This window comes from Nelumbo nucifera, chromosome 1 (genome assembly GCF_055504915.1).
Source record: "Nelumbo nucifera cultivar China Antique chromosome 1, China Antique-T2T, whole genome shotgun sequence".
NCBI lineage: Eukaryota > Viridiplantae > Streptophyta > Magnoliopsida > Proteales > Nelumbonaceae > Nelumbo > Nelumbo nucifera.
The window spans coordinates 215,497,849-215,512,975 of NC_142649.1; the positions used below are offsets into that span (position 1 = coordinate 215,497,849).

The 15,127-nt window shown below is 34.2% G+C and overlaps 1 protein-coding gene across 1 annotated transcript; it reads right to left on the minus strand.

The window, feature by feature from the left end:
• Positions 1–245: 245 nt before the first annotated feature.
• On the minus strand, positions 246–5,072 carry LOC104604665 (putative L-gulonolactone oxidase 6). The gene is made up of 3 exons (XM_010269111.2): positions 4,025–5,072; positions 1,425–1,680; positions 246–1,196 (listed from the first exon to the last, which is right to left on the minus strand). The coding sequence occupies exons 1-3, from the start codon at positions 4,712–4,714 to the stop codon at positions 358–360; spliced, it is 1,785 nt and encodes a 594-aa protein (XP_010267413.1). The 5' UTR covers positions 4,715–5,072; the 3' UTR covers positions 246–357.
• Between the last annotated feature and the right edge of the window lie 10,055 nt (positions 5,073–15,127).

The window sequence follows — 15,127 nt, forward strand, 5'->3', positions numbered from 1 at the left end:
AATCTACCCACAGATGTAACTCAAGCAGAATAGGTCAAATGCAAGCAAAAGGTAATATGAATTATGAATCTACCCACAGATCATATATCATGCATGCGCAGTGCAGCTTAATTTAAATTGAAATCCTGTCACCCATGGATCTATTGAGAGGGCGTATGTACTCAGTCATACCATATATATCTAAATGTACAATGTATTTTTTCAAACGCATTCCATGTACTATTGATTCATCTAAAGCATGGGAATTACTAGAAGGCCTTGGTATCAAATCAACAGTTTAATTGGTGGTCCATACAACATACTATTATTATTATTATTAATAAATGTACGAAATATATGCCCATTATTTATTATTAATTATAACTGCAATGGCATGTTGTTGTGAGACGTCAAACGTGTGCAGACCCGTGCGTCCTTATACACCCTGCCTGGTCGACAGAAGTAGCCCTTATCTGGGGCGCAGTGGATATCCTGAGAGCATATACACAAGCCTTCCAGGGCACAACCCTCCTTGATTATGGTAACCCCGGTTTGTAATCCAAGAACTTGATCCGTCCATTGACTAGAGAAGAGTCCCAAGGGATCATACGCCTCTTTCACCCTCAAGAATTCTCGGGAGTTGTGATACTTTTTAATTGCACCATCGAATGCTACATTCCGATTCTTCCCCCAGTGCGGCAATCCTCCATACTTGAACAATGCCATCTGCTCCACTTCTTCGTATATATCCTCGAAAAGCCTTGGAGTCAATGGGTTTTTGCTTCGATAATATGTCATGTCAAAGTCAATTGCATCCTCTTGTTTACCCAGATAGGCGCTTGATGCCTTCACATATCGCATTAAGATGCCATCGTACAGCTCCAATCCACACATGGCCTTGGGCTCTAGAGCGATTAGCTCTTGCACGTCTTGTATGAAATTCTTTACATTGGACAAGCCAATGCTCACGGTTGTTTGATGAAAGAATTGACTCTTCACTTTGGGATCCCATGGACAAGCTGTGATGTGAGAATCCCGTGGGCTATCAAGGCAGCTCCCCGATGCTTGCAGCCGGTTGTGATATCCGATCACTGGATACCCCTTAAACGACACTCCGTCATTTGTTAGCCCGAAACCACCACCCATCAATGTGGAAGTTGTTATCTTCGAACTGATACACTTGCCATCTGCATTCTTTGTTGATTCTTGTATCTCCTCTGTTAGGCATTTGGCACCAATTAATTAATATATTAAAGCCCTCAACCTCAAAGTAGAAATATAGCTAGAGAGAAGTAGAAATATAGTATAAGCTATATAAGCTAGCTTCATATAAATACTGCATGTACGTGTTAATTTTAATTTGTGTAGACAACCCATGTCAATTTCAACAATTTCAACCTGCAAATGCAAACAAATTTAATTAATTAATTTAAACAAATTAATACCTGAAGATCTTACGAGTGCCAAAGAAAGAGAGAGTGTGGAGCGAAAGCCGATGAAATCGTTCAGTCCGTTACCAGAGAGATTGGTGGAGACCCTGTCATCGATTCGGTAGATCACCTTACCTTGACTGGGATACCATGTCATGTCTGCAAACTCGTGTTGATTGCCAAACCTAACAGCTTCATCTGCCAAGTCCGAGTCGTTCTTCACCAAATTCGTGATGGACCGTTTGAATATAGGTTGTAATTGGAAAGTTATCTACACCCACATCCACATGCACATGTAGTTTTAAACTATAGAAGAAAAGGATAGTCGGACAGTGTAAACAAGAACAAGACAGACTAGAGAGAGAGAGAGCAAAATGTTATTTAGCACGTAGTACGTAGGAGAAATCTATCGTCTTAACAGTGACAGGAGAAAAAACAAAATAAAAGAAAGATCAGTATTAATGATCGATGCTTCTATTGCGAACTTTCGCTCCTTCACGAAAGGAAGCCCGGATCTGATGCTAACAAGGTGTCCTAACAAGCCATTGCAGCCATACACCGGAAGAGGCTAGCTATGTCTTGTTGGGTCGTCCCAACCCGAACTCCACGAAACTAAGATGGTGGAGCTATATATGTCCGTGCCGGTGGACAAAAAGGAAAAAAACACGTCGTCAAAAAGTAAAATATGAAATCTGGTGTTATGATTCTTACATTCGTTTAATGCACGTCTAGTCTAGGTGCATGACCTAAGCCAACTCACTTGTGCGAGCTCCATATACAGTGTGCTTGGCCTTGAGAGTTGTTTCAGACGCCCCAAACTTTGGGCGCCATAGAACAAATCAGGAACAAAAGAGTGCACAGAAAGAAACAATTAACAGAAAAGGAAAGAGTGTTGTAATAAGTGCAATGAGTGAAAGAGAGAGAGAGAGGGAGAAGGTTGAGGGTGGGGGACCACCCCTTGCTGGTTCGAGTCCAGTAATGGTGGATTCTTCCTCCGCTTAAAAAATGAAAGAAAGTGAGGAAATAACTAAAAACAAGGAAAAAGCAAATAAAAATGTATTAGGTGAAGTGGCAAGAGTGTGGGAATCGTGTGTCTCAAGAGACCTTGAAGAAGAGGGTTAGGTTTTGTTTTACTTTTAGTTTTATTCTTAAATTTGAAAAAACTAAGAAATAAAATAATAAAGCCAAGCACGCCGGTTAGTCAGATTGGACAAGTCAGCTCGCTTTCCTCTGCATCACTGATGTGTCATTATTTGAATGGAAGTGCACCCGGTCGTGCATTAAGACGTGTTCAGGAGATCCCTGCTCCAACTTTTTTTTTTCAAGTAAAGAGATTTCATCCCGAGTCCAACTCTTTTAATCCTTCAACTTTTGCCAGAATCCAGATTACTTTTTCCAATAGGTGTTTGCAGGTGATTTTCTACGAATTACGATCCAGTGTTCTAAAAACTGACCCGTTTTTTCGTCCGGGTTGTGGGTCAACGGTCCAACAAGTTGCACGTGTGTATCATGTTTACATATATATTAGATATCTCATATTATACATCTTATATAGTTTTTTGGTAGTAAAATAGAATTACATAATTATATATTTATATATAAATATATTAGATTCAGAATATATAAATTATATTCTGAGTATGCTTTATTTAGGTATAATTTATGTTTTTTAGTGTTAATCTTTTTTATAAATAAAGAATTTAAAATTAAGATTTGAGGCCAAATAAAGACATTTTGGGAAAAAAAAACATAGATTTAATTTGCAACTCAAAACTCCGTTGACTAGAATGGATCAATGACTCAACTGCCCAGGTTGATGACCCATGTAATTAATCATGACTGGGTTAACCCGGATTGATATCTTGACTGGGTCACAGGCGGGTTGGTCAACGGAGGGCAGAAGACATTGCTATGACCCATGTAATTAATCATCTAGTGTAAAAAAATGTAGATTTATAAATTTTAAGGGGTTTTCTATAAAATAAATGTTATTTCATTTTTTTTTTGGAATTTCCATTTCACAGACAAGGTGACCAATCAGATGGCATTCATCAAAGTCACAGGGGCGCTTTGATTGGTCAAATACCTTCCAATACCATGTTTTCCAGTGTCATAGTTTTTTCTTATTAAATAACTAGATAAAAACATATTCTATTTAAAAATACGTTTTTATTTTAATTTTGAAAAGAAAAATATACATATAATCTGAATTTTTATATTTTTGTTTTAAAAATCAATTTATTTCCAAACTAATTGGTTTTATTTTGTTTCTTGAAGAAAACAGCAGAAAGAATTTAACAATCATCATCATCTAGCATATTAATTGCATTGAATTTCGAAGTATGACCAGCAGCAAGGAATTGAAAGCTATCTGCTGACACTGATCACTCCAGTCTCTAATGAGAACTGGAGGATTCATGATTGCTTTCTTCACCGGTAAGGATGGAAATTGCTCCCAGTTACACGTTTTAAGGGTAGGACCCGCTCAGTTTGGTGCGCTGAAACCGCGTGGGGTACCGTATATCTTATGCTATTTTTTTTCTTGAATTTCATTTTTTTTGTGAAATTGTTGTTTTAGTGTACGAACTAAATTAGCATAATAAGTTACTATTTACCTGTGAAATAACTCCAAGGACTCCAAGCGAGACCTTGGCGGCATCCATGTCAGGGTGGCTGTTATTGAGAACTCGGACCTTTGCGTAGCCATCCTCAGGTCCGGCAGGAGTGACGATCCGAAGTCCGATTACGTGGTCATGAACAGAACTTCCTTTCCCCCATAAAGAGCTACCATGCGCACCGGTGCCAAGAAGGCCACCAACCGTCAAACCCCACCAGTAAGGCGCATAAGGCAGAGCCAACCCGGCCTTGGCTGCTTGGTTAATCAACTCCCGAAGGGTCACACCACTTTCCACCTTCATCGTCATCTTCGCCGCATCCACCTCCAACGTATGGTTGAGATATTTGGTGGTTATGAGCAAACCCTCCTCACCGTCGGGACAAACCAGTTTGGGTATGCTGTGAGAGTAACGAGTTGCTACCTTCATCTTTCTCTTGCTCATCGTGGCCTTCGCCACTACGGCCACCAGCTCTTTCTCCGAGGTTGGGTACACCGTCTCCGCCGCTTGACATACGCTTCGGTCGGGGAAAGCACCATAGGAATTGGTGATAGTGCAATTACTGGTCTGAGCTGAACACTTGATGGGATCGTCCGGGGGGCTGCACCACACCATACACAGTATTAAAAAAACACATTGTGATCGGAATACATGCCTGAGAAGAGCCGTTTCCGTTCCCAATCGAGGCATTGTTGAAAGTTTTGAGACAGACAGAGAGAGAGAGAGATTGTAATGTTAACGGGTAATGCAAACTATATATATAAATATGTATACTGTGATCCAAAACTAAAAATGTGTATAATATAATTACAAGTGTAAGAATGTGAAATGGAGTGGGTGGGTGGCGTATAATGGTAATGAAGTGATAGGGGATTTAAGCAAGCAATTAAAAGAGAATAATCAATCATTAATTAGCATTGAGCAGGAGAAAGAAAAAAGTAAGCAATAAAGCAATCCAGATGAAGGGAGCTTTATACTCAAGTCCGGTGGGAGTATTAATTTCTGATTGGTTCAAATTAAATGCCATCTTGGATTGTAATCTAAGTTCGGGTTTCGACGGGGTTTGTTATTTCATTTAAATTGGGAGTGGTTGCGAAATTAATTAGTATTTTTTTGATAGAAAAAGGAATAAATAATTAGTATGTTTTATTAACAGGGGGGAGGGATGTAAACCCAAGCAAACAAGGATAGGTCATGGGAAGCGGGGTGCTGGATTTTGGAGATTGGGACCTGCGGGACCCAACACCCAACAAACCTGACAAACCGTGATATACGTAGGTGTTGCAACTTGCATGCAATGGATGGAATTCTTGAAAAAAAAAATAAGGCTCAGTAAATTTGAAAGTTGAAACTATCTAAGAAAACTCAGATTTAGAGATTAAGCTGTTTTTTTGGAATCTAAAAATGCTTCCAAATCAGCATCACGTCTGAAATCTAAACACGCTTGATGTTTGGTTGTGTTTTTCTAAAAAAAAACGTTTTTACATATCATAACATAGGTATGCCAAAATCGCCTCTGCCTCTTTGGTGTTTTTTCATTTCTTTTACTGTACTGTTGGTAGTAAGTGTATATTGACATGGAATTAAAAAGCTCATATGTGCTGCAAAAGTAATGATACCAAGTGATGGCAAAAGTAATGATACCAAGTGATGGCAATTTTGTGGGAATTTTTGGATATTCGATTCGTCCTGGCCCTAATAGAACCTGTTTATCAAAATCCTATAGGGTTTGGGACGGGTTTGGGTTTTAACTTTAGGGTATCTAATACTCGATACCTAGAGTGCATAAATATGAACCTATTATATTATATATTATGCATACATTTATAAATTTTAAGTACTAAGATAATTATTCTATTATTAATATTTTATTTGTATAAATTTATTGGGATTAAAATGATCATTTGATGTAAATTTGAATTTGATAGATTGTTTATTTCATTTAGTTATAAAATGCTAATTTTAAATATTATTCCTTTTAATTTTTATTTGGAATTGTTAATCATATATATGGATTGATTGTTTTGATGAACACAAAAGTTAATAAAATCTATTTTATTTCATTAAATAACACAAAAGCTGAGATGACTTAGTGGCTTAAAGTAGTGCTAAGAGATTTGACACTACCATTAATTGATACGGGTTTAAAGTTGCACTATAAGCATTAAGAGACTTTTTTTTTAATAGAAAACATTTGGTCAAGGGGTTTAACGGGTAGGATGGATTGGGATGGGTTTAACCGGTTTGGAACGAGATGGGTTTGGATTCAGGGATACAGAGGCGGATTTGGGAATGAGTAGGGCAAATAATTTGTGAGAAAATGGTATGCAATGCAACACCATTTTCTCAAAAAATTATTCTTGGCATTTACATATTTGTATTTGTATTCCATTAGTTTGAAAAGAATACAAATACAAATATACGATTCAAAGCAAGGTTTATAAATATAACAAGGCTGAGGCTACATCTGGAATTCCTTATTTTGAGGATTTATCTCTTTTACTGTTAAAATGTCATTCTGAACAACAAGTTTTTAATTGAAAAAAAAAATAAGTCATTAAAATAAGGAATGCCAAATGCAACCTCAGTTTGCAAAGGATGCAAATATAAATGTTCAAAACCTTCAAAACTTATATATATATATATATATATATATATATATATATATATATATATATATATATATATATATATATATATATATATTGTATTTGTATTATTTCAAATTGAGCCTAATATCCAATTTTAATTTGAAGTTCAAATGTATTTGGTATGGTGGTCAGTTGAAGTCTAATCTTTGAAATTGGGTAAGTGGTAAGGTTTTTCAAGTAATTCCATGTACAGCATATTTATATATATAGGACAGTAGAAGTGAAAAAGGCCTCTTTGAAAGCATGATATTTCAAAATGTTGTTTTTATTAAAAATCAATTTCACATAACCTAAGATAAAAGGTGTATGCAAACGGTTCCACGTCATTCCCACCAAATGAGATTAAGTCAAAATGTCTACATAGCACTGATGTGGTTCTTCGATATCAAATGCATATTCAGCAACATGTTTAAAACAATAAAATATCTATATTTTTAGGTGTCAAGGCAATTGATATGCAAAGACTCTTCTTTTGTCCCTCGCAGCAAATGGATAAGATTTTGATTTGATTATCTTTGGATATAATTAATTCATTTATTTAACTTTGCTGCGATGTGGTTTTATCACTCCCTTGCGACCACCCAATAAAATATGGAAAGAGAGGTCTTTGAAAGAGAAAAGTTGGTTCATACTAACGTTTAAAATTTTGATACGACAAGTTTCATATAGGGCTTATTGTATTATATCTTTAAAGTTTTTTTATTGTTTTTGAAAATAAATTATAAATAATAAATAATTATTAATTATATTTTCATTTAGAAGTTGTGCTAATACATGTTTTATGGTTGGATAGGAGATTTGAGTTTTTCCTATTTTATAAATTATAGTTAAGCATAGGATTTTTAATAAATTATAATTAATTACAATATATTTTTCATAAAACCATTAGAGTATTTTAATTTAATGTATATACATCTCATTGAGGTCTTATATTTAGTGTTATTAATCTATTTTTATGATTTATTAAAGTATTTATATTATTTCAAAGCATATCTATGCACATCTTAATTTTTCTCCAATACACATGCATATCCAAGACGATACGTTTTTTAAAATTTCCTTTCCAATACGCTTAGTGCTTTCGATAAATTGAACCTTGGTTCATAAATTCATTTGCATTTGGATTATCTTTTCTTTCGAGTAAAAATTAGGGTAGACTATGTAGTAGGTCTACAATACTGCCTTGTGCAGGAGTGATCGAGTAAACGACACAACATTATAAATTATTAAGGTTACACCGAAACTATCTTGACAATTTGACTTTTTCGTGTTGATTGAGTAAAACGATATTTTCAAAAAAAAACGAAAAAAAAAAAGATTTGAGTAAAACGACCAAACAATTGGAAAGCACGAAGAAGGATAGGAATCTCCAGTTTGAACAAATTGTAATTTTCATTTTTCACTAAAAAAAATAAAGGCACGAGGCTCATAGGGACACCACAATTAGTAATTTAGTATATATTATTTAAACACTCAGAGAGAAATTACTTATTATTAGCTAGGTTAGAAAGGCGTGCACGAGGCATTGTCTTCAAAAATCATGTCATTGCCTTCAAAAAAACCATGTCATTGAAAAATATATTAATTAAAAAAAAAAAAGAAGCATGGGTCAAATTAAAGGACTAAAAGATTTTTTATTTAATTTATGAAAGACTTCTCTGAGATGAATGTGGAGAGAGAGAGAGACGGGTACTACAAATAAATAAAGAAGTTCCGAAAAAGTCATTTGGGCATGAGCAACAATTATTTCTGGCTCTTCTGAACCTTATAATGAGAAGGCAAAAGGATGAACAGCTAAGAAGCCTAAGATTATCATTGTTCTGCTCTACCAAAAATTATCATTGGAGAATCTGACAAACAAAGAAATGGGGGTACTCATCATTCTTTCAACAACACATCTAGCTAGGACATATTCCCTTGAAGGAACGTCACTTTGTATTTTTGGGATTAGTAATTGTTTCCCAGTGAAAGCAGGAATTTCAGCACCTGCCACTTGTTCACAATCGCCATTAATATTCGTTTGAATTAAGAAATTCAACTATGGAGACAGCTAATATCATTTGTAGAAAAAGCTTGAGTCAGGCCAGTTCGGATTTAAAACTCTAGTCGACTATCCTATACTTGATCATCTCTCAGTCCAGTCATAGTTGTTGCCTTCTTGAATAAGGCTACACTTTCTATGGCCTATTCAAAACCCACACTCTTCAGAGTTTTATTTCATCGGAACTCTTTTGGTTTGATCGTTCTACCGGAAACCAGTGCAGTGATTGGTTTTTAAAACTGAACCGGATAATAAATCGGTCAAATGGATGGCCTGGCCAAAACTATTGTACGATTTAAATAGTTTGATTTCCTTTTGGTATGGTGTGTGCTGATATTTTGAACATTGACTAATTAATAATAAGTTTTTATATGTTCTAATCTTACTTGAAATTTAGTTTCGCAATTTTAAAATTGTGATAAGGAAGTTATCTAGAATGTCTTATAGAAGGCATGTGGAAGGTAATGACCAATGAGAGCATTTTCCCAAATTTATAAACGCTAAGACAAGAAGTTGATTGAATGATGGGAAATAAAATGATGTGAAGTGTAAATTTTGCATCAAGAAGGGATGGAGTTCATAATTACAAACAAATGGCTGCAAATCTTAACTGGTTAGGTTCTTTTTATTAATCAGTTTAATTAGCTTCATATTTTAGGGGGCTTAGGGGTTCAGTTGAATAGTTTATCTTGGAAATCATTTCTTTAACCCTCCGGGCTCGGGGAGATGTTCAACTTCATGCTATGTTTGGTTCCACAAATAGAAAATAAGGGAGAAACGAGTATTGAGGGAAAGTTATTAATGACATTTGTTTAATTGTTTAGAAACTTTCCTCCAACTTTCTATTTCTCTTACTATTTTCTGTCAAATCCAATACAGCCTTACTGTTTAGAGTCCAGATTAATAGCCACATTCACACACAGTCTTATACTAGTAATATCGAAAGATGTTCTAAATGTGTGACTGGGTAAACGTGCCCAGCAAGGTATTGTGGTCAACAGATTCAAATTCTACTGTTTAAGATTAAGGTCAAAACTGTAAATCATAGAATCCCACTAAAACTAATTACAAATTGGCCGGGCCTGAAAATGGCTCGGAACGGTTTTGGTTGAAATGTGATAGTGGGCTGGACCTTAGATAAACATGTTGTTGCTTTGGGTTAGTACAAAACCAGGCCCATGTTCTATCTTAAACATGTTACTTTGTGGACTGGATTTCCTGCCCACGAGAACTCTACCAACGTCTACCTATAACACACTATTCCTGTGAATTAGTTCACATTGGTCAATTGTTATATGCTCTTGCACAAATCATTGGGCAGCAGCCGCCAGCCGATGATCCAATAGTAGAGATGGTCGGCGTTCATTGAAGATAGAGGCATGGGATCAAACCAGTGGAACCACAGCCCACAGGCCGTCTGTGGTTGTGTCAAGTAGGAATGCAATCGAGTCGAGCTGAGCCGAGTTTTGACATGTTTTGTTTGAGCTCGATTCGATTAAATATTTTTAATGAGTTATATATATATATATATATATATATATATATATATGATATTTTTTTTATAAAAATATATTTTTATAATATATATTATAAAATATTTTTTTGTATTGTATAATATATACGTATGTATGTGTTAATCGAGCCAAACTTTTTATTGGTCGGGTTCGAGCTCAAATAACTAATAAAACTTATCCTAAGTTTCAGACTCGATTCAAGCTCGATTAGAATCAAATTCGAATCGAGCCTAATTGAATGCAAACTCGAACTATTCGATTAGATAGCAGCCTTATGTCAAAGGATCTCACATGCACCATGCATTGATCTCCACCTAACAATGAAATTAAATTGGGCTTTAATCAAACCGTTTAGGCTTAAATTCAATGCTCATTGAATTCAAATCTCATGGCAAGTTCGATTAGTTTTTTGAATAAAAATATTTGATTCTAAAATTCACGAGCTTGTGTGTGTGAATGTTTTTGTATTAGAATAACTGATATATTTTTTTTGTTAATAATTGTTGTTTATTTCGAATGTAGAAAAAAACAAGGTTGATATGTCAAATTTAGATTTGAATTCAAGCTCATAAGTTCAAACTTGCAATCTTATTTACTATGGGGTAAGTGACAAAAACCCCCCCTGAACTTTCACTTTGCAACAAATACCCCGTAGCCATTAAGTCATATTACGGAATGTGTTAAATTATCAAAATACACTTTCGTTATTTTTTCCTCGCACTTTTCTCTTAAATACTGATTGACCAAAAAATAAGACCATTTTTTTTTTCAAATGGAAAACCAAATGAAACCTTAAATTTATATCTTTAAAACGGAAGCCTCCACTATTTCATTTGAATGTTGAATCCAGTCAGAAATTTGCAAGGACCTATTAGAGCAATTGAGAGGATTTCAATGTTATATTTAGAAAAATAATCGAATCATAAATCGTTCAAATATATAAAAAAAATGGTAGTTTGGAGATTTAAAAAGTTTCAAACAACTGAATAAGAATATTTTTCAAAACTAACTGATGGAACTCTAATGGAGAAGAGTATTTATGCAAAGTGAAAGTTCAAGAGGGTCTTTGTCATAAATAAAAACTAGGGAGTTTGTCACTAACCTAGGGGTAGTTATTGTCCTAAGCTAACACCCACAGCCTGGACCTAGACCTGAAATAGTGAAATATAGGCCTACGCTCAACCTACAAAGTTAAAATTTCAAATATCTAAAATTTAGTTATAATTAACACACACACACACACATATATATATATATACTAGTAAACATGTAGGTGCATTTGCACGTGATAGTATCTCTAAGACAAAACCATTTACAATTCATAGACAGTTTTTGAACAGTTATAAATGGATAGTTTTTGGAGTGAGAGTAAAGGACATATATGCCCTTTTTTATGCCCATTGCTCCACGTCACCTTGCTCCATATGCAAGAGGGTCCACGTCACCTTGCTCCATTACCTTAACCCTACATTCTTCTAGCCTTGACTCTCTCTCTCTCTCCTCTCCCTCTTCCACCACTCCTAATTTGCCATGTCAGCACCATCTCTCTTCATTCTTCTCCCTTCCCATTGGGTTCTCTCTTCCTCACAACTCACATCTCTTTTTTTTTAACCCCAAAATTTACTCCCAATAGAGGGGAGGTTACCTAAATTTTTATTAAATAATCAAACAAATAACCTAAGAAGGGGAACATAAAAACCTTACCCTTCACAAAAGCTATACAAGAGGCCACCGGCTTATAACAAGAATTCGATGCACCTTAAGTTACCGAACTCTAAGAAACAACTACTAAATGCTAAAAGGCAATACAATCACACTATCAAAGAAACAACTACCTGCTTGTGTATGCCGAGATCCTTCCTTGGACAGAGCGTTAACAACCTGACTTGCCTCCCTTGGACAGAGCTTCCAAGGTATTGAGACTGAACCAACACGATGATGTCACACAAGATCTTTGAGTCGGTTTTCACTATAATTTTCTCCAGGCCCAACGCCTTTTCCAAACAAAGCCCATCCAACAAGGCCATCCCTTCAGCAAAGAGATTGGTGTTGGTCCCATAATGCTTATGAAAAGCACTAATAAAACCGTTCCTGGCATCTCTTAACACACCTCCTCCCCCATACCTGCCCGGATTTTCCAAAGTCAAATCATCCAATTTGTTTAATAAATAACAACCTAACTTTTTTTCTTAATTAGCTCAATAATTATTTTATTATTTTCTTTGCTTCTATTTCTAATTCCTTTATTTTCTCTATTTTCTCATTAAAATAGGATCATAATTTATTAAGATTTGGTTTTCTAAATCAAACAATATTTATATCTGTACACGTGATTTCAAGCAAAAAGGGGGAAATAAGGGGAATTCGATATTTCCTATATATTCATGCACCTTCCATTATTGTCAAACAATCCATTAGTTATGAAATTTATTAAAAAATTCTGGAAAATATTCTACCAAAAATTATTTCAGAAACAATCCATTATTTAACAAATATTAAATAATTTAATAATCTACCAAAAATTAATAAACAACCCATTATTTAATAGATAAATGTTCAAAATTTAAACATTTAGCACAATTTACATTAATTGTTGTAATTTAATAAATTTTCATTAAAATTTTACAATAATAATTTAATAATCCATTATTGTTATTCAACTAAATAATTATTAAAAATTTAGGAAAATTAAATTAGGAAATTAATCTATCAAAAATTGATTCATAATTATTTAAATAATAATCCATTATTATTATTTCATTAAATAATTTAGAAAAATTATTAAGTCCATCCAAACTGATCTAAACCACTTGGTTGACTTCGATCATACCTGGTTTTACATTAATTAATAATAAATGGTTTACTTTTAATTAAAAATAATGTAGTTTACTATAATTACATTAATTTACTATAATTACTTTTAATTTGATTAATAGTAAATAATTTAGGCTTAAAAAGTAAATAATTTACATTAGTTTATTGTATTGTAAATAATTAATTTACTATACATTACTACTAATTAATAGAAAGTTCAATAATTTTTTTAGAAATTATCATAAAATATTTTAATTTAATGTTATTTAATAGTTATAGAAAATTATTAGAATTGTAGGGAAGGCAAATTGGGGCCCTACTTCTATCCATGTCTTTTTGTTTAGCCTGAATCTCTTCTAAACCCTTATTCCTTTAGGATCTGTTTGTGAGAAAATCCACTTTCTAGTGTTTGTTTGTTGAGAAAATTTTTCTCAACTAAAAAAATGCATGTAATTTACTTTTATGAAAACTTGCACCCCCCAAATGTATGACACATATGATTGAACTTGCCACGTGGCATGATAGTGTTATTAAACTTGCTCATTCAAAATTTTACTTAAAAAGAGTAAGAAATGCTTAATTATTTGGACGTACTCATTCATTATAGAATTTGTTCATAGGTCTACTCAATGTACTCATCCATAAAAAACTTGTGCATGCATTCATAAAAGAAACTATTAGGAACTAAAATTGCTCTATTATTTGGACCTGTTGGTACATCAAAGAAGTTGCATTCAATAACATATTTCATTCAAAAAGTCATACTTACATCAATAAATCATTTGAATTTGTCTTTAACCTGTAATTAGTTCATCAATGCCAATAGTTCAACCTATTCATTCCATGTAGTCATAATCATCCATATACCAATAAATCCATTTGTGTAAAATATAACCATTCATTCCACCTAATACAAGTAGATTGACCATTGCAAAAAAAGGGGACAACAATAAAATTGCCAATGCATCCCCAAAAAATATACAAAATGGATGCAAAGGCTCAACCATCAAGACAAGTTTTTGTCATATATAATTAGTACCTAGTTTGTTAATAAATATGAGTTATAATAGTTTAAGTCTTTTATCCATCCCTTCAATATGGAGGCCCTAACTTCATTTGAAGCCATGCCTTCCTCAAATTTGGCTCCACTCCATAAAATATCATAACTCGACTTTCAGACTTAGCTAAGAAGTCATATGCTTTCATAAAAAATGCCATTGAACATCCTTCTAAGATCATAACATCGACATACACCTATTCCTTGCAAAATAAACCAAACCCTCTCTCAACTGCAGATGCAAGTTTCCTGAGATGTGTAGCAATGTCTTGCACTTGTTCAACAACAATTGCAGCATATGACTTCCGTTTTCCTAAAACTCTTCCTTCTACAAAACTACTTCCCTCCACCGGCTTTGCTTGAAGGTTAGGATCTCCAGAATTCTCAGCCTCATCAATGTCATCAAACACATGCTCAACATTCGGTGTTGCACTAGTGGCAGTTGCAGAAATTGCATTTTGCTTATTTAGCTCCTTGGCTGTAAAGGCACCATTTCCAATCACTTGATCATTTCCACATACCAATGCCAATTGGTCATAGTTTGGAATGCTTTTTCATCTAAACTGCTTTGCCTCTGGATGTGCTTGCTCATTTACCATGGGAGTTCCATAACAAGTCACCTTTCGTACTAATAAGTCATCTTTCATATAATTTATAAACCAAGTGTTTAAAGTATAAGTGTTGTTAATCTATTTTACCTCAATATATGTAGCCCAAACACCAGGTGTTGCATCTATTGTCTTGGTTGAATCATTCTACGCAAAGCCACTTTGATTCAAAAGGTTTTTTAATATTACAAAATTCCGCTTGATTGTTTTCAGCCTATTTTATATGTGTCCTTGTGTACATTAAACTGAAAACTTAGTGCTAATAGCACGTGCCGCTGCAGTGTAAGCCGGTGATTTGAAACTTTTGTCAACCTTGTTTCCAAGGTTGACCTGCTCAACAAGTGTGTCAATGAGTAAATTATCCATGTCCTAGGTCCAATTTATATTTGTTTTTCCAGTCTTGTTTTCAGGCTGAGAG